The sequence below is a fragment of the Penicillium coprophilum genome (genome assembly GCF_028826855.1).
Source record: "Penicillium coprophilum strain IBT 35676 chromosome Unknown utg000004l_segment0_segment0, whole genome shotgun sequence".
NCBI lineage: Eukaryota > Fungi > Ascomycota > Eurotiomycetes > Eurotiales > Aspergillaceae > Penicillium > Penicillium coprophilum.
In genome coordinates, this window is record NW_026622723.1 from 4,728,659 (window position 1) to 4,753,536 (window position 24,878).

General features: G+C 49.5%; 13 protein-coding genes across 13 annotated transcripts; 5 read left to right on the forward strand and 8 right to left on the reverse strand.

The window, feature by feature from the left end:
• Positions 1–13: 13 nt before the first annotated feature.
• Positions 14–854, forward strand: N7500_006212 (uncharacterized protein; the record flags this gene model as incomplete). The annotated part of the gene is made up of 4 exons (XM_056677356.1): positions 14–67; positions 126–167; positions 230–673; positions 732–854. The coding sequence occupies 4 exons, from the start codon at positions 14–16 to the stop codon at positions 852–854; spliced, it is 663 nt and encodes a 220-aa protein (XP_056532356.1).
• A 583-nt stretch (positions 855–1,437) lies between these two features.
• On the reverse strand, positions 1,438–2,355 carry N7500_006213 (PaaI family thioesterase; the record flags this gene model as incomplete). The annotated part of the gene is made up of 2 exons (XM_056677357.1): positions 1,438–1,464; positions 1,525–2,355. The coding sequence occupies 2 exons, from the start codon at positions 2,353–2,355 to the stop codon at positions 1,438–1,440; spliced, it is 858 nt and encodes a 285-aa protein (XP_056532357.1).
• Positions 2,356–2,619: 264 nt separating this feature from the next.
• N7500_006214 (uncharacterized protein) lies at positions 2,620–2,879 on the reverse strand (the record flags this gene model as incomplete). The annotated part of the gene is made up of 2 exons (XM_056677358.1): positions 2,620–2,744; positions 2,777–2,879. 2 exons carry the CDS (start codon positions 2,877–2,879, stop codon positions 2,620–2,622), a joined length of 228 nt encoding a protein of 75 aa, XP_056532358.1.
• A 141-nt stretch (positions 2,880–3,020) lies between these two features.
• On the forward strand, positions 3,021–3,713 carry N7500_006215 (uncharacterized protein; the record flags this gene model as incomplete). Its single annotated transcript, XM_056677359.1, has 1 exon — positions 3,021–3,713. One exon carries the CDS (start codon positions 3,021–3,023, stop codon positions 3,711–3,713), a length of 693 nt encoding a protein of 230 aa, XP_056532359.1.
• Positions 3,714–4,726: 1,013 nt separating this feature from the next.
• Positions 4,727–6,201, reverse strand: N7500_006216 (URC4/urg3 family protein; the record flags this gene model as incomplete). Its single annotated transcript, XM_056677360.1, has 4 exons — positions 4,727–5,352; positions 5,430–5,603; positions 5,660–5,987; positions 6,046–6,201. 4 exons carry the CDS (start codon positions 6,199–6,201, stop codon positions 4,727–4,729), a joined length of 1,284 nt encoding a protein of 427 aa, XP_056532360.1.
• A 311-nt stretch (positions 6,202–6,512) lies between these two features.
• mak5 (ATP-dependent RNA helicase MAK5) lies at positions 6,513–8,929 on the reverse strand (the record flags this gene model as incomplete). Its single annotated transcript, XM_056677361.1, has 3 exons — positions 6,513–7,391; positions 7,447–8,625; positions 8,690–8,929. 3 exons carry the CDS (start codon positions 8,927–8,929, stop codon positions 6,513–6,515), a joined length of 2,298 nt encoding a protein of 765 aa, XP_056532361.1.
• A 201-nt stretch (positions 8,930–9,130) lies between these two features.
• Positions 9,131–10,435, forward strand: N7500_006218 (tRNA methyltransferase TRM7; the record flags this gene model as incomplete). The annotated part of the gene is made up of 1 exon (XM_056677362.1): positions 9,131–10,435. One exon carries the CDS (start codon positions 9,131–9,133, stop codon positions 10,433–10,435), a length of 1,305 nt encoding a protein of 434 aa, XP_056532362.1.
• A 316-nt stretch (positions 10,436–10,751) lies between these two features.
• Positions 10,752–13,893, reverse strand: N7500_006219 (sulfite reductase subunit alpha; the record flags this gene model as incomplete). The annotated part of the gene is made up of 2 exons (XM_056677363.1): positions 10,752–11,210; positions 11,260–13,893. 2 exons carry the CDS (start codon positions 13,891–13,893, stop codon positions 10,752–10,754), a joined length of 3,093 nt encoding a protein of 1,030 aa, XP_056532363.1.
• Positions 13,894–14,949: 1,056 nt separating this feature from the next.
• N7500_006220 (acyl-CoA dehydrogenase family protein) lies at positions 14,950–16,451 on the forward strand (the record flags this gene model as incomplete). The annotated part of the gene is made up of 4 exons (XM_056677364.1): positions 14,950–15,282; positions 15,351–15,601; positions 15,656–16,263; positions 16,318–16,451. 4 exons carry the CDS (start codon positions 14,950–14,952, stop codon positions 16,449–16,451), a joined length of 1,326 nt encoding a protein of 441 aa, XP_056532364.1.
• A 507-nt stretch (positions 16,452–16,958) lies between these two features.
• N7500_006221 (ankyrin repeat domain-containing protein) lies at positions 16,959–18,284 on the reverse strand (the record flags this gene model as incomplete). The annotated part of the gene is made up of 1 exon (XM_056677365.1): positions 16,959–18,284. One exon carries the CDS (start codon positions 18,282–18,284, stop codon positions 16,959–16,961), a length of 1,326 nt encoding a protein of 441 aa, XP_056532365.1.
• A 1,715-nt stretch (positions 18,285–19,999) lies between these two features.
• N7500_006222 (uncharacterized protein) lies at positions 20,000–20,815 on the forward strand (the record flags this gene model as incomplete). Its single annotated transcript, XM_056677366.1, has 2 exons — positions 20,000–20,038; positions 20,144–20,815. The coding sequence occupies 2 exons, from the start codon at positions 20,000–20,002 to the stop codon at positions 20,813–20,815; spliced, it is 711 nt and encodes a 236-aa protein (XP_056532366.1).
• A 191-nt stretch (positions 20,816–21,006) lies between these two features.
• Positions 21,007–21,498, reverse strand: N7500_006223 (uncharacterized protein; the record flags this gene model as incomplete). The annotated part of the gene is made up of 1 exon (XM_056677367.1): positions 21,007–21,498. The coding sequence occupies one exon, from the start codon at positions 21,496–21,498 to the stop codon at positions 21,007–21,009; it is 492 nt and encodes a 163-aa protein (XP_056532367.1).
• A 1,487-nt stretch (positions 21,499–22,985) lies between these two features.
• N7500_006224 (uncharacterized protein) lies at positions 22,986–23,710 on the reverse strand (the record flags this gene model as incomplete). Its single annotated transcript, XM_056677368.1, has 3 exons — positions 22,986–23,225; positions 23,266–23,350; positions 23,514–23,710. Coding segments are annotated over 3 exons (522 nt in total), but the record flags the coding sequence as incomplete, so codon positions are not given.
• Between the last annotated feature and the right edge of the window lie 1,168 nt (positions 23,711–24,878).

Consider the following 24,878-nt stretch of genomic DNA (forward strand, 5'->3'; position numbering starts at 1 on the left):
CCATCCCTACACTATGGCCGCTCCTCAAGTGATTACCATTGAAAATCTCAACGGTCACTGGGTCCTGGTAATTCTACCATCTCCCTTCGAAAGTAGCATATTCCTAATCACATTGCTATCTACAGAACAAAGATCTATCTAGCGAAGCAGACCCTGTTCTAAAACTAGTCCGAACGATCCCTCCTATTCCTATTGCAAATCCCCAAGCTAAGATTTATACTGTCTATAGCAAAAAGTACCATGGTTACTCCGCAAAGCATTCAAATTCGCAACAATATACATCCAAGTCACCCAATACGAAACACCCTCTGAGACAACCCAACCATCAACAAACATCGACTTCCTCCAAACAGCCACAGCAGGTCTAGCCGAAACCAAAGAAGAGCGCGTGTTAGATTGGAAAATATCAGACCACGAGGATTACTTCTTCGGCCAGGTCCACGCTCAGAGTGAATTGGTTCATGGTGTCACTGACACAGATGGAATTGCTAGGCCTGGATTTGAGCTTAAGACGGCTAATGCCAATCGAGAGATAGAGAAATACCTGCGAGGTGAGGTCGAGGCGGATGGGAGGAAATCTGGAGGGTTTATTGTTGAGGATTCGATGGCCGAGGGTGGGCTTTGGGTACATACATTTGAGAGGAATGATAAGTCTGGATGGACGGCTGAGCAAGTGAGTGGATCTGGGTTGGTTTTATATTGCCATTGGTATCAGAAGCTGATTACTGTAGATTTGGGGATTTGAGATGTTTGGGGGTGAGAGATACTTCTCTCGTCGGGTGGTGGTTATGACGACGAAGGGGGAATACATGTGTGGGAGGATTGTGTTTGATTTTGTCAAGCATCGAGACTAATAGCCTCAAACATTGTCCTGAAGGTGATTATCCATAGGCATACTCCATGCCCTAAAGCGTCTTTCATTCCCGGCCCTTCATGTTCATTTCTCTTACCTTAAGTACACACTCCTATTACTTGGTTTTACTTGGTTTCAACATACCCTGCACAGATCTTGCATCATTGAGGATATCGATGTTTTCATTTCTGTCCATATGGATAGCATTGGCGAGCGAGATGTATTAAAAGCTTGGCTATCCATAGGCTCACTTGGACCCTTGATTTCCCCTTGCCAGAAAGTAAAGAAAAAGGCGCGCTTGTTGAGTCGCGGATTCGACTTGGCAAATATGGCTGTATAAAAGACATTTTGTTAGAAATTGCGGACCCTGATGTGAATGCGAAGTACTCCATGTATGGATGGATGAGATACAGACTGTGAACCTTGAGGGAAAACATTCTAGTAAATGCTTCGAATATCTGGACAATTTTATGAAAATTGAGAACGTTCTAATAGTCTATTGCAATCTATGATTCTAAATCTATAGCTCTATAACTCTATAACTATGTACAATGGGGGGATATATCGACTTTTCACAACACACTCTAGTTCGAATAGATCGAAACCATAGACTGCAAAAACTGTTAGCCACGCTTCATGTAAATAGTAAATAGAACAAAAGGATGACTCACGTCTGCAAATTTAGGCTCAATGAACAAAGCCTTAGCCTCAGCTACCATCACTGCACCTTCACTATCCTCCCGCAGTAAATTAGCATCAGAAACGATGCTATGCGAGTCCACAGACAGTGGCAAGGTCAAAGGAAGATAAGTCATCTGACCCTCAACCCAAGCCTTCCTACCCTCAACCTTAGTCGTTTTTGTGCGCAGAACATACATCCGATCAGGGAGAGCCGGCTTCCGGAAATCCACGTTAAGATTGGCTGTCATACCCAGCCCGCTGGGGAAAGCCGCAGACACGCAGCGCGCAAACACCTCATCAAAGAGAACAGTGAGGAGACCACCGTGGACAAAGCCAGGATGACCACATAGATCCTGGCCGATGTGGAATACTGAGACAACGCTGCTAGCTTGGTCGTTACTTTCGGCTTGAGACCCGGACTTGCCGGCAGATAGCCACATGTACGGTGCAAATGCGAGCTTTCCTGGACCGCTCAAGCTTCCGCCCACGAAGTGGTGTTGTCTGATGGGGGGTGGGATTGCGAGATGGGGACGTGTTTCCTTGTAGGTGCTGTGGGTTTCGCGGAGAGTTTGAACGAGAGGGATTTGGGAAACAATTGTGTCAAGGGTTGTTGATTCATGGTGTGGTGATTGTGATTGGGTCTGAGAAATGAATGCGGGTGTTTCTGTCTGGCTGGGGAGTGCTTGGTCGTGAACAACTGCCGACCGTGTTGGGCCTTGCTGGTGAAGACGTGCAATAGGCACTACGGGCGAGTATGGCCTGAATGCTGAAAGGTTTTGCGATCGGAAGAGCCGACGCGCTGTTTGTGCAATGTTTGACATTCTGGAAGTATGTATGAATCCGGTATTGACCCTGGTCATGCATGTTAGAGGGGCTTCAATTGCCGACCGGGGTACATACTTTGTACTGCAGAATCGGCCCTGATTACTCGGTCGGGTTTTTGAGTTTGTCGATCTCCGTAGTCTAAACTAGGGCTAGGTGATATATGATGTATACCACACTTGCACTTTTGCAATGACGAAAAAAGAGGACTGACCTGCAATTTAAAGAAGAGACCCGCCACCGTCTGGATTGGTCCTGTTTTTTTAGAGCCGATTTTTCTCTCCTGGGACCCAAACAGTGGGGCTCAAAGCCTTGGAACAGCCGATGATCGGACCGAGGTGCCAAGGAATATAGTTCGGTATGCCGAGAATGCCAAGACTCCATAGATCTATATCAATATAGGATCATACTTCAACATACCGCAATTGAAGAGGATCATAGATCGTATCATGGCATGGTAGTATGGTTGTTGGAGCATGTCGGGGAAGGGACCTTCCGCGTTGGGGGTAAACAACGCATACATGTTGAGTTCTCATAACACGAACGATACCTTACTCTTGTCGTCTCTTCTTCTGCATCTCGCAAAAGTATCATCATCATCAAACCTTGATACCATCTGCTTCTTCTATTAGCTTTCAAATCAATTGATTCATCTGATCTCAAGATGACTCAGATTCACCTCTCTTGTGGCGGGCTCTCTTCTGGTGGGGACACTGCCACCACCACCATCACCATCACCACCAGCAACTCTGCCGGTTCTGGCGCGGGCAACGTCCCCCAGACCACCACCAACCCTCTCTCATCTGGTGGAGGAAACCCCTCCCAGATCAACAACTCTGGTGCTTCTGGGGTGGACAACGTCCCCCAGAGCATCATCCTTTTCCGACCTGCCTGGGCCGTCACCCCCAAGGTCGTCAACAATCCCCTCGGTCCCGTAGTGGGCGCCAGGTGGCGTGTCGCTCGCCCTGACAGCTTCGACCCCCTCCAACTACCCCCCGACGATGACGAGATCACCGCCCCGGAAATCCCCACCCACGACCCTGACTTCCTCGGGGAGGGGGAGGAAGAGGATGAGGATATCCTCTTCGGCCAAGCCCTTGGGGATTTCGCTGGTGGCCTTGATGAGTTGGGGTGGGAGTGGGAGGTGCGAGAGGAGGATGGGCCGGCACGCCCCTTTTCTCCCGGTTACTATGAGCGCCTGGAGGCCGAGCTGGATGAGATTATCGGGTGGCAGACCGACCAGCCGGCCGAAGGGTCTGACTCTGACCGGGAGGACGTCCCCCACGTGACCGAGGTGGAGGATATCGCCGATGAGGCCAGAGATGGTGACGAGGACGCCGCTCTGGAGGAGGCGTAGGCAAGCAGATGCTTACTCAAATGCAAGGTATGTCTTCACTTTACATTCTCTTTTCTCCTAGATCTCAGTCAGCTTCGGTTCTCTTTCAGTTCACTCTCAGTTTCACTTCGGAGTCATATCAAGTTCAGCACTGACTCATCTTCTTGTCATCTAGGTGCTGGTGAGGAGAGCGGCTGCTTCCTCATCGGCGTTCCTCGACCTTGCAACGCCCCACCACGGCTGACCTTAAGCGTGGTGGGGCACGAATGCTACGATAAAGGGGTGTGGGGAAGAGGGGGAAGGGGGGAAAGCTTCTTGTTTGAGTATCCCCGGGGGAGGTTGACAATGTATAGAATGGACCGGCGGCATCTGTCGTTTGTGGTTTCATTTCGGACAGGCGCAGCTCTTCTGAGTTGTGGGCTGTGTTGAGTATATTTCCTTTTGTGTTGAGCGTTCCTTGTTTGAATCAATCATTGAGATGATCATTGCTGAATATCACTCACATCTACCTCCGCCATTTGATATTATGGTAACAGGCGTGTCAAGAGACCAAATCAAAGGTGTTTCGGAGAAGCAGATTCGAGAAGGCCGGCCGATACGACAATACGACAATACGATACGAGAGCGATACGATGCGGAACCATGAAGCTTGAGCCACCCTGGACTCATCTATGAAGAGTTACAAAGGGCTGTCATCCCGAGTCCGGCTGATAGGGCATCAGAAGTGGCTTCAGCACACGGGGCTGCCACGGACTCACTGCACGCAGTTCAGGACAGTACGACTGGACCGCTCCATCATACGTTCTTCTACTCTACCGGATTAATGATCACGGCTGCAAGACTCAACATCATGATTCAAGACCAGACTTGAAGCGGAGATGGATACACTTGTCTACAATATAAACCGAAGAAACTTGGTCCATATATTGTTAAATTTAAAATGTATTCAGGCCGGGAAGAGCGCCGATACATTGGATATATCTATTTGAAAAGGCTCTTCATAAATTTGGTACTGAACACTGACAGCACAACGTCTAAAACAAAGTGCCATCGCCAAAGTTTAAGATAGGACTACACTTAGTCTCCGGACGCTTAGCCGCCGCAAGCTCACGACCCGCTTTCCAAGAACCCGCCTCCAACACCTGAGGCAGGGACAATTGAACACCATCCAAGCGGGAGAGAATCTTTGTATGCAGCACATCGAGAAGAGCAACAGTCATCGCTCGCCATTCCACAATCTCGTCATCGCCGGCACCGAAAGAAGGTAAGCTACCACCTGAAAGACTCAACCCTCGCTGCAATGCCTCGGGCTTCAATTCTAGAACTCCCATATCGACAAGCATTCCTCCATTGCGGTATTCCGGAAGACCAGTGCCCAGCTCGGTATTAGACCAGGAGACTGAAAGCAGACGGGAGAACGGCACCATCAATGAATACGCTAGCCATTGGGTCAGCTTATGGAACGGTTGGATATTGGAGTAGGGCTTCGACTCCGATCCAGCCTGCTGCTCAAGCACTCGCAGGGGCCATGCATCGCCGATGGGCTGTCCGTTAACGTGAGTACGATCGGACGGCCAGATGGGGATCAGAAGGCGCTGCAGCACAGTCCAGAGATCCTTGTAATCAAGCTTTCCGTCATTGGATTTGGCGATGAGGTAATCTATGTGTGGCAATTGTTTAGTTATTTTGATATGAACGTCTAGGGTCAAGTGGACTTCAAGAACGGTATGAACTTACCAACAAGATTACCAGGACGACCAGAGGGACCAAAGATATCTTTCAAATTCACCAAGGACTCGCCGAGCTTACGGAGAATATCAGCACGCGCCGGTACTCCGATCATGGGGTTTCCATCGTCGACCTGCAGTCCACGGGATAAGATCTCTACATTGATATTGCGCAATGCATCACCTAACACGAAGTGTCAGCCAATATCGCTATCGCTTTGATTGAAAGCAAACGCTTACCGTTGGCGGTGTGTTTCACCGCTGAGTCTGGATCAGCAAAGTCGCCGTTCAAGAACATGTGCAAAGCCGCAACTGCAATACCTTCACTTCGATTGAGCGTCAGGCCGCTTTGTGACTCGTTGAATTTCCAGAAGTCTCCAGCGCCAGCATCCAAGAGAACAGAGACGAAGAACAGATCTATCAATCTGCGTGTCTTTTCGGTGGTGTCGCATTTTTCCTCATCCCATTCGGCCAGAAGAGTGGCTATGCGGGGAACCCCGCCGACTTCAAAATGCTGCCAGCGTCCATGGGGTGGAATGAGATGATACTTGTCAGGACCGAAGTCGCGCTATGATATTGTGAGTTGTTTGATACTTGGAAATGTAATTGTTCACCGCTAGCCCTACCTGAATTAGTTTAAGTACATAGTCGGTGGCATCTTCCATGCGTTCAGGGTGGTAGTTGAAATGATTCAAACGACCCTCTTCGGCGAATTTGAGGACCACACGGGCTCTTGTACGAACGGCTTCTAGGCCCAATAGCTCTTCAATTTGGGGATCCATGTTGGTGGAGAGAATGACTGAAGGACAGGAAAGGCAAGAAAAGGGTGTTTTAATACTCCGAGCCAGCAAGGCGGGGGAATATATGCACTTATGTAAATCGCTGCATATTGAGCGAACTAGTTACATTTGGGGCCAAATTGGCCATTGAATATGGCATAGTCCTATTCAGAAATTGGAGTCTTTGTCACTTATCAGCTTCTGGTCTGGTATCTTATCTCATATCGGAGAAGTCCGGCGAAGGATTTATGAGTCAAGTATCCATTTGATATAAACTAATATGTGCTTTTTTTACATACGCTTCAGTTTCAAAATTAGAATGTCAGAGGGTCAAGGTGGCCAAGGAACGCGTCGTTGCCCTCACCACGAAGAAGAGCATCGATGTCAATGCGACCGGCAGTAAGATACTTCTCGCTGACACCGATGTTCACTCGCTGAGAAAGGAGTTGTTTGAGCTCCGCACGAAGCCCGGCCATCTCGCTCTTGGTCGTTTCGCTGGCCTCCTTATCACGTCTTTCGCGGCCACCACCACGACCACGGCCTCTACCCTTAGACTGATCGAACTCGTCACTGTCATATTCAACACCGAGATCTTCGGCCGCAGAGCGAAGCCAGTTGTCCTCGGTGTTGACCTTCTCTTTGGCAATGGTGGAGTCGGTAATTTTCTTGGCAAGACCCATGCGGGGTTTGAGGCGAGCAACCACTCGGCGATCAATGTCAAGAGACTCGAGGGGGATCTTCTTGCTAGGTCCCTCGGGGTCATCGGCCTTCCGCGCCTTCTTGGCGTGGATCTTGCCGGCGAGACGGGCAACGCCGACAACCTCGTCAGGGGCACAGATGAGAATGCTCTTTCCGGACTCACCGGCACGAGCAGTACGACCAGATCGGTGAACGTAGGCATCTGCTGTGCGGGGAACGTGGTAGTGGATGACGGAGTTAATGCCCTTAATATCTAAACCACGAGCGGCGACGTCGGTGGCGACAAGAATTGAGCTTGGGTCGGCAGTAGGCGATGAGAAACGCTCAATGGAACGGAGTCGGGCTTTTTGGGCCATGTTGGAGTGAAGTGCGAACACGGGAAGCTGAAGGACTTGCAATAGCTGAGTGATGCGGCGGACAGCGGAGATGGAGTTCGTGAACACAATTGTGCGGTGTTTGGGATAGTAGAGAAGGACTGAGTAAAGATAAAGGTCCTAACCGTTTAAGTTAGTATATGTATTAGAGCGATTCAAAAAGAATGTGCCTTACCTTTTCCATAGCAGGGCATTCAACAATTCCTTCCTTGAGTCCGACGGCCATCTGTGACTCTGGGTTCACATCTACGAACTTGGGCTTCTCTTCGTGGAAGTTTAATTTCTTGAGAAGGTACTCCATTGACGCTTTGTTGTCCAACATATCGCCGTTTGACCAGCGGCTCTTGCCCGCGAGCTTTTGTTGAAGATCCTTGTGGAATGTGGCCGAAAAGACAAGAGTCTGCCTATGAGATGGCTCCTCTTCCTCTTCTTCCTGATCCATGTCTGCAATATCTCCGGCTTGCTTTTTGTCTAGTGCATTTAGGATATCTTCCATTTCCTTGAAATGACCTTCACTCAGCAGTCTGTCCGCTTCGTCGACAACCAGGAACTGGATTTTCTGCATCTTGCGGATCAACCCCGTTCCTGTGCTTAAAATCTCCCACACTCGGCCCGGGGTTCCAACCACAATATCTGCCGAAGCAAGTTGTCTTTGCTGCTTCTGAATCGACATACCACCGGTAATAAGAGCGACACGTGCGTTGGTGTCGGGAGAATTCGCAATGAGCTCCCCAATATGCTTTCCAAGCTGATGCGCCAGCTCTCGAGTAGGAGAGAGAATCAGTGCAATCGGGGCCTTGTTTTTTTCAGACTTGTCGGACTGTTCCTCCTGTTTCCCTCTCTTGTCCAAGTAATGCTCGATAATCGGAATACCGAATGCCAAAGTTTTACCGGAACCTGTGGAGGCCTTTCCAACAACATCGTGCCCATCGAGAATGGCAGGAATACTGGCTTTTTGAATGGCCGATGGGGAGGTGAACTTCATTTTTGAAAGAGCCGTGTAAATCTCAGGCGAAAGGTTAAGCTCGTCCCAAGCAGACACGTCCACACCGTCGTCCTCTTCAACATCATCGAGAGCCGCGAATCCAAGCCCGGCCTTGATGCTCTGGCCTTGCGCAAGTTTGGACTCCTTAGTCTTCTGCTCTTTAGGCTTTTGCTCTTCTTTCTTGGCTTTGATTTGCTCCTTCTTCTTGTCCTTCTTCGACTTCTTATCTTCTTTCACTTCGGTTTTAGCGGGAGTCTTCTCGGCAGAAGGCTTGTTGGGCGATTCTTCATCACTGAAACCACCCCATTCCTCTCCATCATCTTCAGACGGGGGCTTGAGGATCGATTTTGCTGGCTTGCCAGACTTGGCCTACCCATGCAACCATAAATTAGCGTTTAGTCAACATGATTGATCAAAACATGTACACTCATACCTTGAACTGAACACCTCCATCGCCCTGTTTTATGATCTCGACACCTTCAATTTCTTCTAGTCCAAAGAATCCCTCTGCATCATCCATGCGATCTGGCATGGCAACTTCTTTCCAGTTGAGGTCCTCAACTGCAATGGAGCCATGTTCCTCGCTTGACGTTGCGTCAGACTTAACTGCCTTCTTGCGTTTGTTTGCCTCAGCTACCTGGGCTTTGGGGTCGCGTGCTCTCTTTTGACCCATTATGAACTGAGTAATTCCAAAGGATTACAGTTTGTTCCAGTTGACAACTGATTCAAGCTGCCTTCGGGGAAAAGAAAAAAAGCGGCAGAAATTTTAGTCCGCCTTTGGAATCTTATCTTTTCGTTCCCCACGTTGGTCGCAAAATTAACCCACTTTGAAAGACTATAATTTCCAATTGCGCCGGGCCAGCCTGTTTTCAAGATGGGCAAATCATCAAAGGACAAGCGCGATGCTTACTACCGTCTTGCTAAGGAGCAAAATTGGCGCGCCCGTTCCGCCTTCAAGCTTATCCAGATCGACGAGCGATTCGACCTATTCGAGCATGAGAACCCGGACAATGTGACGAGAGTCGTGGATTTGTGCGCTGCACCTGGAAGTTGGAGTCAAGTACTCAGTCGTGTCTTGATCAAGGGCGAAAGCTTCGGGCGACGGGCATGGCTCGAGAAAAAGCGCATAGAACAACAGGGTTTGGAGGGCGCAGAGACAACGACGGCCGATGATGATAAAATGGACTATGATCAGCCTTCTTCAAGCTCTGAATTAAAGCCTCGGAAGAATGTCAAGATTGTATCCATCGACCTGCAACCCATGGCACCGCTCGAAGGTATCACAACCCTCAAAGCTGATATCACACACCCCTCTACGATTCCTCTACTCTTGCGTGCTCTGGACCCAGAAGCATACGAACAACCTTCCACTCCCTCCGATTCTTCATCACAAGTCACAGAGGCTATCAGACAACCTCACCCTGTCGACCTGGTCATCTCCGACGGCGCCCCAGATGTGACAGGCCTACACGACCTAGACATTTATATTCAATCACAACTCCTCTACGCAGCTCTAAACCTTGCTATGGGCGTTCTCCGACCAGGCGGCAAATTCGTCGCTAAGATTTTCCGCGGTCGCGATGTCGACCTCCTCTACGCACAGCTGCGAACCGTCTTTGAGCGCGTCAGTGTCGCAAAGCCGCGCAGTAGTCGCGCTAGTAGCTTGGAGGCATTCGTGGTCTGCGAAGGCTTCATTCCACCAGTCAGTGACAGCGGGGTGGTCGGTATGGCCGCATTGAAAAATCCGCTGTTCGGTGGCGCCGCCGCCCCAGTAGCCGTGTCAGAAGATGGCAACGTGGGCGTGGAAGTCCGCGAGCAAATCGACCAGGACACACAAGCCCGAAATACCGTGGCACAACCCGAGGCAATTAGCAATCCTGCGCCCAATCACTCTCTTGAAGTCCGCCATCTTCAAACTACAACATCACAAGACAAGCCCCAGCCCCAAAAACTGTCCAACAAGTTCTCCGTTGAGAACCGTTGGATTCCGTCGTTCATTGCTTGTGGTGATCTTTCCGCTTGGGATTCTGATGCATCATACACCCTACCTCCGGATTATGTCAATCTGGATCCTATTCAGCCACCCACTGCACCACCTTACCGTCGGGCATTGGAGTTGAGGAAGGAGAAGGGTGGTGCCTATGGAAAGACCAAGTACGGATCCGCTGGGCGCGTTTGATTGTTACGTTGCATGAGTTTCAAGAAAAAGTTATATGTATAGACGACCTAGACACGACATAGCATTTTCGAGGGTCATGCTAGGAAGGCATTGCCTTCGAAGCAGATACCCGAATATATTCCATTAAAGCATATACATTTAAGCAGGGAATTTAAAGGGGACAGATTTGATTTAAACCCATGAAATTCAATGTTCTAATGCATTTTCGAAGTTCAAGGCCAGTGCGCTAGCCGAAATGACGATCTAAATACAAGGGGGAATAAAAAGCAAAAACATGCCAATCGTACAATCATGCCATGTAAGAACAGAACAGAGTCTAGTAGACCTCCAAAACATAGCGCTCCTCGTCCTTGAGCTTCTCAATCTCCTTGCGAGTCTCAACCTTCTTGCCAGTGTTCTTGGCTTCGGTGGCGATAGCCTCCTCCAGAACAGCGGTGACATCGGGCACGGGCCAAGTGGGACCACACAGGTAGAAAGCACCCTCCTCACGAATATAGGCCTGAATGATCTCGGGTAGGGTTTGACGCATACGGTCCTGAATATAGATCTTCTCGGGCTGATCGCGAGAGAAAGCAGCGCCGAGGAGAGTGATGACACCAGCCTCCTGGTATGCCTCCCATTCCTCGCCGTAGCAGTACTCCTCACGCTGGTGACGAGATCCCATGTACAGCAAGACAGCACCAATCTCCTTGCCCTGAGCCTTTTCGAGGGCGCGGTGCTGGACGAAGGCACGGAACGGTGCAAGACCAGTACCAAGACCGGCCATGATGATAGGCTGGGTGGACTTGGGGGGGCAACTTCATGACGCTGGATTTGACGCTGACGGTGATCGGGGAACCGGCTTGCAGGCGGCTCAGGTAGCGGGTAGCCAGACCGAAACGGTCGCGGCCGTTGGGGTCGACCCAGTTCACGGCAACAATCATCAAAGCGACCGAGGTCGGAGTCACCTTCTGGCACGAGGCGATCGAGTACTCGCGGCGCTTGAGAGGACCGACGATGCGAACGATCTCGTGGAACTCTGGGTGAGCAGAGGGGTACTCGAGCAGGATGTCGGCAAAGGTGACGGTGTCAACCTCGGCACGGCGCTTGAACTCAGTGGCACCGTCGGGTCCACCCAGAATGAGCAAGTTGGCCTTCTCCTTCTCGTCAGAGGCAAACTCGGCAAGGGCCTCGTAGAAGCGCTTGGGTGGGCGACCGAAGATGTCAACGTTCTGCATCAGAGCCTGGTAGACAGTGCGGTTCTCCAAAACGGCAGGGTCCTCGCGGCTGGGAACCTCGACAATCGCGTCGCGGTCCAAGCCGTAGAACTCGATGAACTTCTTGATGTCTTCGGGATCGTTCTCAGCATGGATACCAAGGGCCTCACCAATGTCGTACTTCAAACCAGTCTCACCGAGATCGAACTCGATGTGGAAGATGTTACGATCATAGGTGGTGGGTGTGAGACGACGGTTCTCCTTGACGTGGACAGTGAAAGTCTTGTGTGCAAGGTCAGGGCGAAGAGCAGTCTTGGTGCCATAAGCCTCCTTGAATGCAAGGCCACGAGCAGCGGTCTCCCAGTCCTTGAGAAGAGTGGGGGGCTCGGATTCGTCCTTGTCAAACGAAACAAAGCTGTTGGCGACGATGTCCTTGGGGAGCTCAACGGCCTCAGTGATACCCTCAGGCTCCTTCCAGGACTCGGGAACCTCGATCTGGCGGAGCAGCTTCTCGAGATCCTTGGTAACGTTGTCCAAAGCCTCGGCATTTCCGGTAATCGAGGCCAGCTTCTTGGTTGCCAGGGTCTCCTGGGCAGGTAGGGCGACGCGCACGAACGAAGCCTGGAGGACAAGGGCGTTGAGAGACGAGTCATCAACAGCAGATGAATCAAGAACATAGAGGGAGATGCCACGCTGGGCGACAGACTGCTTGAAGGAAGCAGGAAGCTTTTTCTCCAGATCTTCATCATTAATGCCCGGGGCATTGACAATGACCTTAGCGTTGTCCCTAACAGAAGCCAGAACATCAACATCGTTCAGCAGTGAAAGGTTGCCAACGTAAGAGACCTCAGCAGCAGTGACCGCGTAAGGTGCGTCAACAATCTTAGCGCTCTTGCGAATGTCAACTCGGATAGCACCACCCTGGACGAGGTTGTCGTGGGTCTGGCTGAGCGTGACATTGCTGGCCGAGTCGGCGCCAAGAGCCTGGCTCAAAGTCTGAGCAGCCCCCTCGGTGACGGAGGTATCAACATCCCAGAAAGTGTATTCCTGCACAGATGCAGGGTCTAGCAGCTGCAGCGAAGCATTGGTTTCACCGTCGGCGATGAGGATAGGCTGGTCATACACGCGCTGGAATGCAGCAGCGATGGAGATGAGATCCCAACGCTGGGAGCGGGGGTACTTGATCTCTACACAAGCCGGGTTGTGTTCACGGCCAGTGGCAAAAGTCAGAGAAGCAAGCACATCCTCATAGAGAGCGGAGTGGATGCCATCTTCCTGAACGGCCTGCTCAGAGGCGACCTGGCCAAGAACTGCGACGATCTGAGTGGACTGGGGGAGAACGCGCAAGAACTCCTCCTCGATGAAGGGACGGTAGACGCGAACATTCACAACGCCGACACGGACACCATCCTTCGCGAGGGAGCGTGCGATTTGGGCAGTGAGGGTAGCCTCGACAGTGCCGAAAGCGATCAGGACAGAGGTGGGCTCGGAGTGACCGTGGTACTCGAAAGCACCATAGTCAGTGCCGAGTTCGCCATTCAGGCTCTTCAGCAGATCCAAAACCTTGCCTTGGGCGTCGAGATGACGGTTGCGGGACTCATCAAGAGTCTTGCGGACAGTCTCATAGGCGCGAGTCAGGCCATCCTTGTCGAGAACATCAATGACGCGGGTAGTATCGCGGCCAACACGAACGCCATCATAGATGTGAATCGAGGGGAGGACGGAGGAGAGCAAGGTTGTGAAGAGAGCCATATGCTGGGACTCGTGGGCAGAGCCGCTGGAGACCAAACCCAGACCGAGGTCCTCGGCCAGAGAGAGGGCGGACGCATAGTCAGAAACTAGGCCATCCTCACCGGCGTAGTCTACGGCGGCTACGTGTGCAGCGACTGGGCTAGCGACGGAGTACAGCAGAGAGAGCTGCTCCAACGCGGCACGCATATAAGGGAGAGTTGCTGAAGAAGCAACAATACCCTGGGGAATGTGGCGCTTCTTCAGATCAAAGTCCTGAGAGAAGAGGTAGCCAAGGGCCATGCTTCCAGCACCCTGGCGGGTTTCCAAAGCCTTGACTGAGGGAGACTCGCCATTGGCATTAGTCTCGCCTTTGGAAGTCCACTCCTTGAGAGCAGCATCAAGATCGAAAGTCTCCGGCGAGTAGGAGAAGATCTTATCACTCAGCAAGTATGCAACTTGCTGGATAAGCGTCTGGGCTGTAACATAGGTCGGGCCATTCAAGGCCGACAGAGCTGGAACTGATGAACCCATGGCTTCTTCTTGATACCGGATACAAGACCGATATCTGTTGAATACAAAAACAAAGAAGAAGGTGGGGGAAAGAGAGAATCTCCCCTCTTCATAGCTTGGTTATAGAGAAAACCCCCAGGTAACTTGCCCAAAGCGGTTAGTGGCAATTGCGTGCTTGTTATCGGGCGATAAGATTTTTCAAGGCGTGGCGGATCCAGGACCGCTTTCGGAGCCTTACTCAGCCGTGGCTGAAGCCCGTGTGTTAGTCATGAAATTATGGCGCTTCAGGCATCAAAAACTAGCACGTGATGTGCACCGAACCAGGTCAGTACATAGGACCCTAGGTACCCCGTAGGTACCTGCAACATAAGTACTCTGTATTCCGTACTCAAAACTCAGTACAACATGGTGCCAGACCATGCTCAGTGCTACGCCCTTTGTTCTCGCCTAAATACTGCGGTTTGACTTCAAAATCTTGTGCTTCATATACTATGCCATTCCCATAGGTATACATATCTATATATATATACTGTATTCGACAATAAACAGATGTATTATAATTATATTCATTACAACGTAGTTTCAAATGGCCTATGTCCAGTCATTGTACCTCTATAGAAATACTTATATAGAGGGAGTACTTCCAAGGTTTATATACGATTTAGTTATACCGATGGAATGGTGCTGGTGCCGTAGGAATAAAAAAAAGCAGTATAATACTACTAGTATACTGTAGATGAGGCCTATGAGGTTGCAGCAAGGTATTAAGGTAAAGTAAAATGCAAGGCATTGATTTTCTCCTGGCGCAGTGCTTACATAGCGCAGCCCATTGAACTCTCAGCAGAGTCCTACGTAGGTACTGCCCTATGGTCACGTACACATGATCACCGATGTATACGCTTGTGCACTGCACAAGATTGGTCTGCCCAAATCACCGAGGCTCGGCTGGGCCGCCTCACCGCGGAATGGGGAAAACCATTCCACTCATAGGCTATTGATCCTGATTTATATCAACACCCCTATACATAGACCAATACTTGCCCCTCCCTGATAGCATAATAGTTGTACGCTTCCATCATGGCCTATAACTCACCAAATCCCATCCCATTTTCGGAGCCGCCTTACATTCGAGGCCTCCCTTCCCCCTATATAACGCCTGCCCACCGCCGCTTCCAACAAGCATGCCGTAAATTTGCCACAGAGAACTTGATTCAGCACGCGTTGGAGTGGGAGCGTGAGGGAACGGTCCCTGAGCATGTCTTCCACACTTTCTGCAAGCATAATATGCTGTTGCCAAACATGCCGAGCCCATTACCTGTGGATTTGCTGAAGCGCCTAGGAATCAACGACATCCTGGGGGTCAAAGTTGAAGACTGGGACTACATCTACACCGGAATTTACTGTGATGAGGTATGCCCTAGGGATCATTAGGCTGTATGTTAATATTGCAGCGTTATTGACCGATCTTTTGCCTATAGATGGCCCGTTCGGGTCTCAGTGGCCCCGCTGGCTCTCTAAATACCGGGTTCGGTTTTGGAATTCCACCAATCTACGTATTTGGCAGTGCCGAGTTGCAAGCGCGGTTCTTGCCCAAGATGCTCACAGGTAAGAAGCGGAGTTGTATTGCCATAACGGAGCCCGGGGCTGGCAGTGATGTCGCGAACATCGCTACAACTGCTGTCAAGAGTGCCGATGGTCAGCACTATATCGTCAACGGATCAAAGAAATGGTAAGGAACAACTCTTTGGTGATGATAATGCTGTGACCTGATACAAATAACCAGGATCACGAATGGTATTTGGTCGGACTATGCCACCATGGCCGTGCGAACCGGTGGACCAGGAGCCGCGGGCCTTTCCGTTTTGATTGTGCCTCTTAAGGGACACCCCGGTGTCGCGATGCACCGACTCAAAGTCTCGGGTCAGATCACTGGCGGGGCCTCATTTATTGAACTTGACGACGTCAAGGTTCCTGTGTCGAATATTGTTGGCAAAGAAGGCGACGGCATGCGTATCATCATGACCAACTTCAACCATGAACGAATTTGTATTGCTGTTGGAGTCACTCGCCAGGCTCGTGTGGCCCTTTCTACTGCTTTCTCGTATTGTCTCAAGCGCGAGGCTTTTGGAAAGACGCTCATGGATCAACCTGTAGTCCGCCACCGTCTTGCCAAGGCAGGCGCTGAGCTTGAATCCATGTGGGCGTGGGTTGAGCAGATCTTGTATCAGTTGACTCATCTCAGCAAAGAGGAAGCTTATCGTCAACTTGGTGGCTTAACAGCATTAGCTAAAGCAAAGTCTGGTATGGTTCTGAACGAGTGTGCCCAGACAGCTGTGTTATTATTCGGAGGAAGTGGATATACCAAATCTGGCCAGGGTGAATTGGTCGAAGGTATGTTCGCTGGACTATCAGGATGTGCGTAAACCAAGCTGACCAAGCCTTCAGCCATTCTTCGCGATGTCCATAGCGCCCGAATTCCTGGTGGATCGGAAGACGTGATGCTTGATCTGTCTGTGCGTCAATTGGTCAAGCTCTATCAGGCCGAAGAGAAGAAGCTCTCACAGAGCGCCAAGATTTGATGGGATAATAAACAAGATTCCCATCTTGTTCCCTCAGGGATACAAATCCAGCTATATTGTACAATCTTCCAACTTTCATTCAAGTCTATAGACAGTACAATATTATCATCTACTTTCGGGGCTTTCTCCAACACAACCGAGCAAAATGAAAATAAAATTGGAAAGGCTAAGATGTCATAGCGCTTATAGTAGACTCTTTAGTGTCACTCAACTGAGTCTGCAGGAGTACATGAAAATAGAAGACATAGCGTGATATCGAATGAGGTCGAAATAAAATATGGTCATCAAGTATTCTTTGCCATGGCTGTCTTTGCATTTGAAACCTAGATCGTCTTCAGTGATATTTGTAGCAGGTATGCCATAAACTGATAGCAACTAGCGATGAACGCTCCCCTTGCTTTATCCCTCGGTAAGATGGAAATTGATCTCCGAGCAAGTCGTGTACATTGGGCTTCCATACCCGCGCGGAATCCCTTAAGGCTAATACCCGCGTGGACTCGTTTCAGTTCAGGCCTTGGGAGTTCTCGGGGGCAACCTTTTCGTGGGCCTCCTGGTCTTCTTGTGTGCTGTGGCTTTTCTGATGGATCCGCTATCTATCAGGGCCTTGGATACATTCTTTTGGGGAGTTTTTCTATGAGCCGTTTTGGTTGAAGCCACCCTTCTCTTGCTTTTCAAATCTTTCAGCACTGGGTATAGGCCTGCCGCACGCAAATCCAATGGACATTCTTCGTCATCAATCATTTTATCTCCCAAAGCCCCGTGTTCCACTAATATCTCAATCAAGAGATTATTGATGAAATGTTGCCTTGTGTGTTTCGTTTGCTTTTGGTATGTAACCTTCAAAAGTGTCCAAATCAGTTTGTCTCCTTTCTTACTGTGACAACGCGTATTTGGTGCTGGTTTCAAGAAACTTTCCCAGAGCCCCGGGTTCTCGAACCAGATACCCAGTGGTACCTCTCCATCCCAGTTCTGTAGATGAACATCTGCACCAGACTTCAAGAGCAACGCCACGTACTCCTTCTGGACATCTCTGTCTGCTGGAAATGCGTTGAAGGCGAGAGCGATGTGGAGGGGAGTGTTCCCCGTCCAGTCTTGTGCATTCAAATTAGCACCAGAAGCAAGAAACAGACCTAAAAGTTTCTCTGTTGATTTCCATGGGCTCCCGGGAATCCTGTGTAGGCAAGTAGACTGGGATTCCTGATCAGACTGGAAATGCGAATCTGCCCCATGAGCCAGCAGCAATTGGATCACAGCAACAAATTCATTTTCTGCCTTGCACCTCGACAAGTCATGGCGAGTGTCAAGCTGTCGGAAGTACGGATTGGCTTCCCGAATTGCGTACCCAAGTTCCAGAGCACAACCTAGTGGAGTTAACCCGCGCTTTGCACCCACGCGATCCACATGGGCACCATGCTTGAGGAGTAGACTAGTCATATTGTAGTCCCCCAGGGTTGCAGCATATTCCAAGGCGGAAATATCCGTTGCGAGATTGACTTCGGCTCCATTTCGCAGAAGCAGCTCCACAATATTCGAACGACCGAACCCAACGGCAAGAAGTAGAGGTGTGTTGATCGAGGTGTACCGGGGTACCACCGCCTTGTTCAAGTCTAGCCTGTTGCGTGAAATTATCTTCTGGATTCCCAGTTCAAACCCTCTGCTTAGCAGCCATCGCAGTGCATAATTTGCAGTCAAGCTGTCTTGCTTATGAAGGACATAGATAGCAGCATCATGAAGCATATGATTGCATCGTACAAGTGACAATTTGTCTTTGTACCGTGGCAGATTTGATGCAATAAGACAGATTACTTCCACGGGCAAGGAGTCAAGAGACATCTTGAAATGGATTTAGAACTGTGTCCACGCACGGCAAGAGGATGCACAAAAGTAAATCAAGAAGCCGAGAATTTGGATGTGATGATTTTCAATTCAGTGGTTTTTGTTTGACTCTATAGCTTCTGGATATGACAAGCCTATGATGACTCAATGAGGTACTTCACCATCCATTCGTTAACCGCATGTTGATATCTGCAAACACATCTGGTGTCTAGTCATTTTTGGGAAATACACAATTCGCATTGGTTTAAAAGGCGTAAAAATTCATTATGATTGATCATGTTTTGCAGGCATTGAGGTGACAATTAATCATACAATTCTAGGCTTCAAATTCAACCTTCGGATAGACAACTAGAAGAATCATGTATCTGCATGGAACAATCCACTTAGGAATACAATACAATAGCCTGTTCCCTTAAACTGATATGTACTATGAATGATACATAAATTGACATCTCCAGACTGCTCAATTTTCGCAAAAGCTCCAGGAAAACTATAACCCATCACTAGGTTCAAACGAACTGCATCATGCTCCCTGCTTTCTAGAAAACCGCAGCTGTAGAGCAGAAAGTAATTTAGTACCAGGCTGGTCAAGAGGGCATTGGCCAGTGTCGTCCACATAGTCTGGACAAGCACCGTATTCAAGAAGCAACCCTATCAGATCTTCCATCTCATGAAATTGAAGTTGATATGGATACTCCAACTTCCACCAATCCTTTTCCGAGTAGGACTCCCTTTCCTCCAAGCCCCGCGACGACCAGCCTGCGCCCAAGCCAGTAAACTCCCATGTTCTATAGCACGAGACCAGATGATTCTATCTCTTATTTTCGCGCCATTTGAAGAAATAACAAAGTCATGACCCCATTACCCTGGCCTGCGACCACATCCAAGGGAGTGAGGTTCTAGTATGTGAGTTCACATTTACATCTGCACCATGCTTCACTAGCAGATTTGCCATGAGCAAGTTGTCATCTTCGACAGCCAAGTGCAGGGCCAAAATTTGCTCCCATATTGGTAATTGACCCTTTTTCTTCTTCCTTGAAAAACAAGCTTTTGTTCATATCTGAATTCCAGGATGATACGTGATGTATCCCTTGAATACCACCATTCATTGCACACCAAAGCAAGGCATATCCCAGTAGATCTGTATCAAAATTTCGCTCATAGAGATCACGGATTAGAAGGTTGTGAAACAGTTTGCTGGTGCACACCATGCTAAATATGTCTTCATATGGCAGGTTTGACGCAATAATTTGAATGACTTCGAGCGGCAACGAAGCGAGGGATAATTTGAAGGTCAAGGGTCCCAGAGCCAGGCCTAGAGCAATGCGAGAATGAAAAGCAGAAACACAGTCCGGGAGCTTTGCTATGCCCTTCCTGCCTATCTCCACCGCCCACACATATCAACCATACAGAGCTCTATAAATGTGTAGCTCTCTTAAGGCATTGGCTGCGCGGAAACCAAATGAATTGCCAGAAATCATATAGTTTTGAGTATGGTATATACTAGCAGCTATTATTTCTTCTGGTAGACTTGGCTTCACATTGCACATATGATCGTCAAAGTTGAGCTTACCCAAAGTAGTTTAGCTCAACCTCGGCATGACGAAAGGCAGTGCGCCTAGATTCCTCTGGTCTCCTACTACGCTCCTCTCTTAGCATCTTGTACAAACACAACAGACATTTACTTGTATAACAATCTCATAGCTGTCAACATGGTGAATGTCGCATTGATCGGCGGTACGGGTATGGTGGTAAGTGCACACGTTGCAAGCCTAAGCTCCTCAATCTACTCGTCTGGAATTTCTTCAAATCGAGATACTGAGGCCAGAACTTGAGCTAAGTCACGTAACCGATAGGGCTCGCACATCCTCACCAGCCTTATTGCCAACCCCACTGTAACCCGTGTGGACACCATCTCCCGTCGCACCCCGCCAGCCACTAGCGGTACGCCCCCGGCCAAACTCACCAACTTCGTCTCTGGCGATACCGCCACCTGGGCAGGAAAGCTCTCCACCCTTGCCCCGACTCCAAGTATTTTCATTTCCGCCTTTGGGACTACAAGGGCAGCCGCAGGCGGGTTCGATAATCAATACAAAATCGAGCATGGGCTGAACGTTGAGATGGCCAAGGCCGCACGCGAAGCTGGTACTAAGGTCTACGTGCTGATCTCCTCCAGCGGTGCCAACAAGGATTCCAACATTGCCTACCCCCGCATGAAGGGTGAGATTGAGGAAGATATTAAGAAGCTTGGCTTTGAGCACATGGTCATCCTGCGCCCTGGACTGATCGCTGGTACTCGTGAGGAAAGCCGGCCGCTTGAGGCTGGGGCTCGGTTCATTGCGAATTGGGCTGGCAAGCTGTACTCCGGTCTGAAAGATAGCTGGGCTCAAGATGCGGAGGTGATTGGCAGGGCTGCTGTCAATGCTGGTCTAAAGGCGCTGGAAGGTGATGTTCCTGAGGGGAGCGAGAAAGTTTGGACTTTGTATGGAAGCGATATCATCAAATACGGCAAGGAAAGTTCGTCTTGAATAATAAGGTGTGTTGAAGTGTGTTATATCTGTATGTAATTCTTGTGCTTGGGATTCATGACGTTACGCGGCTATGGACGAATAATTTGGTAGTAGCATTAATCGAAACCTGATCTCACATGAATTTTAAAAATGCTGAACTCCCTACATAATATCATCATTTACCGCCCGCGATACTATGGACAAAATATTCAATCCCGGTACGAAACATGAGTCCCATCCTCCTTCACATGGATACCACGGCCCTTCTTTGTCGCCCCACGAGAGCTGGAGGCCTCGCGATCCCGATTCCGATCAGGCCCGTCCTCAGCCTGGCGCCTCCAAGCGCTAGCATCCCTATTGGCCGGGCTCATATTTAGAGGGCTCTCCGTCTTGCCTTCTTGCTTGCTTTCCTCTTCGGTGGCTGCGAGCTCGGACTCTGGTGCTGTGTTCTTTGGGTCGAATGCAGAGGGGTGTTTGGCCACTTCACCGTCAGTGCCGGATTTGGCAGTCTCTGAGCGTTCCGGGTTTAATGTTTCACGGTCAAGCGAGCCCTGGCCCTTTTCAATCTGGGGGAATGGGGTTGTACTGAAGGGCGTTCTTGTTGATGTTGGGGTTGCGAGGGATTGCATAGTGGTTTTTGAGACCTGGCTCCGCGTGGCTCGGGTAGCTTGCTGACCGGCTGAGATGATGGTTTTCAACATTTTGATGATGTTGGAAATGAGATTGGGTGTAAATCGAAGTGATTTGTAGAGATATATTGTTGAGGAGAAGGTTGCGTGTCAAGTTTGTGAGGTGCAATAATTTGGAGAATAGCAATTTGTTTAGAGAAAGGAATTGCTTGTTACTATCAGCGAGAACTCATTAGAAGTAGTCCGTCAGTATCCTCTTCCAGGTTTCCCTGGACCCAGGGATCATGTTGACGTCACTTAGTGACAATCAGTCAGGCTAACCCAATCGGGTAATGAGCTTGCCCTAAGAGGCCGCTCGATACAAATAGAACGGACGGGCCCTTCGGAGTTCTAGATGTTAATTTGCAATGGTTTGATATTTTATGAAAATCATGGCTTTGTCAGAAGCTGTAGAATATCCGTCCCGTTCAATATGATCATATCATATGTATGCAGCTCAGGAACGGCTTGATGGGGCCCACTATGTGACCTGCGATAGAGACAGTGGTGATTCACACCATACATATTTTTGAGCTCGCCATGGGGAGCTCCACCACATGCGCTTTTCTGGTCTCCTAGTCAGTCACACTATGCAGACCCGTGGCTTATTGTGACGGCTGGCGGCCCGCCAGCCGTCAAAAGCAGTCGCCAAATGATGCATGCCAAGCTGAGGTTGCGCATGTCCAAAGTTCCGGTAATAAGCAGATGCGCCACTAAAGGTGGAGTTTTGATTCTGTGCGTGGCTGAAGGGCTGGAGCGAGAATAAATCATACCTAGACTAATTTGGTTGTTCAGACAAAAGCCATTCCTCCTTATCAGTCTTGTATGCTCTTGCCCAGCCCGCTTTGAAGCTCTTTGGTATATTTTCAATGTCATATCGTAACATCAAAGCTTAGATTGGCTGGAAATACGAGCTAATAAGGCTTAGAGTGATCCTATGTTTCTTTCATTCGGGGATAGACAGGAGAGTAATAAGAATGAAGGAGAGCCGGATAGCAGACCTCGTGAGAGTTATAGAACGATTAGATTGGTAGTCTAGGGAATGCTGGCCAGATAGTCAACAGGAAGTGAGAAGGCGAAGAGAGCAAATGCAAATTATGAGCCCGAACTTCAGATAGATGAGATTAAGACAGAGAGCGTAATTATATGTGATAACCCAAATTACTTCCGCACCAACGCATTCGATGGGTTAAGACAACCTACAAGCTCAAATATTCAGATACCCTAGTTACAAATTCGAACAGCCAACCCGAGGTTCCCTTGAGCCAATTAGCAATGTTACGAGGTAAAGGGCTTTATAGACATGGCATCCCACAGAGATAGTGTTGAATGGTGCCAAATGAAGAGAAAACAGAAATATATCTCCTGGAACGTGATTTGGGACTGTATTCACAATGCCTGTGCGAGGAATGACAACTGGGAGCACACGAATGCGCGGATCCACCCAGAGAGACCACGACGTGCCAATAAGAACTAGGCCTAGGCCTCACCCATGGCAGGTGCTGATGAGATGCACATACCTCTTTGGTGCAGGACGGGTGGGGAAGGGCTCGTTGGTTGCATGCGACTGGCATACCGGCTGACGGTTTCCATTGGATGAAAGGGCCGACTGCAATTGAGGATAAGTTGACCGGTCGACCAATCCCCGTGAAGCATGAGAGATTGTAGGCAGTGGGATTTTTGCTATCCAACACCGAAGGTAGCGTTACCATCAACGATTTGTCGCCGGTCAAAGGCAGGCGTGTGTAAGGTGCGGGAGCCTCCGTTCACTTTCAAATCACGGGATCAAAAGAGCCCGACACTATGGGAGCCTGTATGCGGGTCCTGGAATTCAATTTCAACGTTGAGGCACGGGCTTCCCCGGTTGATAGCACTCAGAATCGGCCTGCGGTAGCTTTAACCAGATCAAAAATGCTCTAATTTTCCACCCGGCAACTTCGCTTGTTGGGCAGAAACAAGAACCATGCTTTTCCAACCCTCGGCCTGATCCTTGCCAGGGAAAAGATTGGTACACTAAGGATAGGCGAGGGGGAATTCGGTGGTAAGACGGAGCGAGAGGCAAAAGAGCAGGGGGCTCAGAAATTGAATGAGATTTTTTGGGGCTGGATGCAACCAGCTCGCCGCAGCAAACGATAGATCCGCCGAATGTGACGGCCATTTCGAGGCTATGAGCCATCATCAAGGATACCAGTTGCCAACTCAACATCTTGTCATGGATCATCTTCCTGGGTCTGATTCTGGGCATGATTGAGCGGCATTGCCCGACGATCGCTTTTCGGATTGGTGAATACCCAGAACAATCGGAAAAAACGGCAAGCACAGAAGTCTGCAGGATCTTCCGTTCCATATTGGCCATCAGTCATATTTCGTCATTCTCATTGATGTGAATGGCATCTGAGTTCCTGGTGGAGCTTGCAGGGGATCCCTAAACGGCGACCCACGGCTTTCGAGCCATCCCTGGCTACCCGTAATTGACGCAGAAAGCCAGAAGCAACGTGCCACGTCAGAGTCTCTGAGCTTTGGTGCAGCTGCATATGGTTCAGCAATATGTGGAAAGTGTCACGGTTCGTGTCTGCGGCGAGCGCCGTACATCAATCCGATCCTATCATTTCCGCCAACAGAAACAAGTGGATGATGATGAACACACACATGAGCGGGGGCAAATGCAGGATCCCTCTTTGCAGGAGTGAGAGATCAGCTGAACGAAAATGGATCTATCTGGCCTGCATCCCTAATTTTTGGGGTCTGGCACAAGAAATTTCAATTGCGTGGTCCGTGTCCTTGAACCCGGGTTGCCAATGATAGAGCCTCAGAGACCCTACCATTGCCACTGAAGGGAGGACTATTGGCTGAAAGCCACAGACCGGAAAGCTGCGGCAGGGATGGAACGCGGTCGAGTCTAAATTATGATAGACTGGCAAGTAAGACTCGGCAGGAATAACACAGAACGACAGGGGCTAATGGTTGCAACCACATGCTGAGACCCAATATTGATTTTCATTATTGCCCAAATGCAGGAGACGTAAGAGCAATGAAGAGGAGTAAAGGCAATAAATCGGGATGCGCATGCGTATGCAATAACACAGAAAGCAATATCGGATAGATACTTCTGTGGATAGAATATGGCGTTCGGTCGAAATCCCGTGTCAGTGCTCATGATAGATGAGGCATTGGGCCAATCAACAATTGCAGCCATCAGAAAAGTGCATCAAGATAGAACAACCCATTGTGGTGGAGTCACAAGTGGCGTGCAGAGTCCCATTACACTCGCGAAGGCAGTAGCTTTTCTCTTGCATAGAGACAGGGTTATCCCTGGGAATGAAAGCCTGATTATTGCATCAATACGACAGCTAGCAAGTGCCGAGACCAACTCGGCCATGCAGGATCAAGCATGCAAAACGCAAGAGAATCAT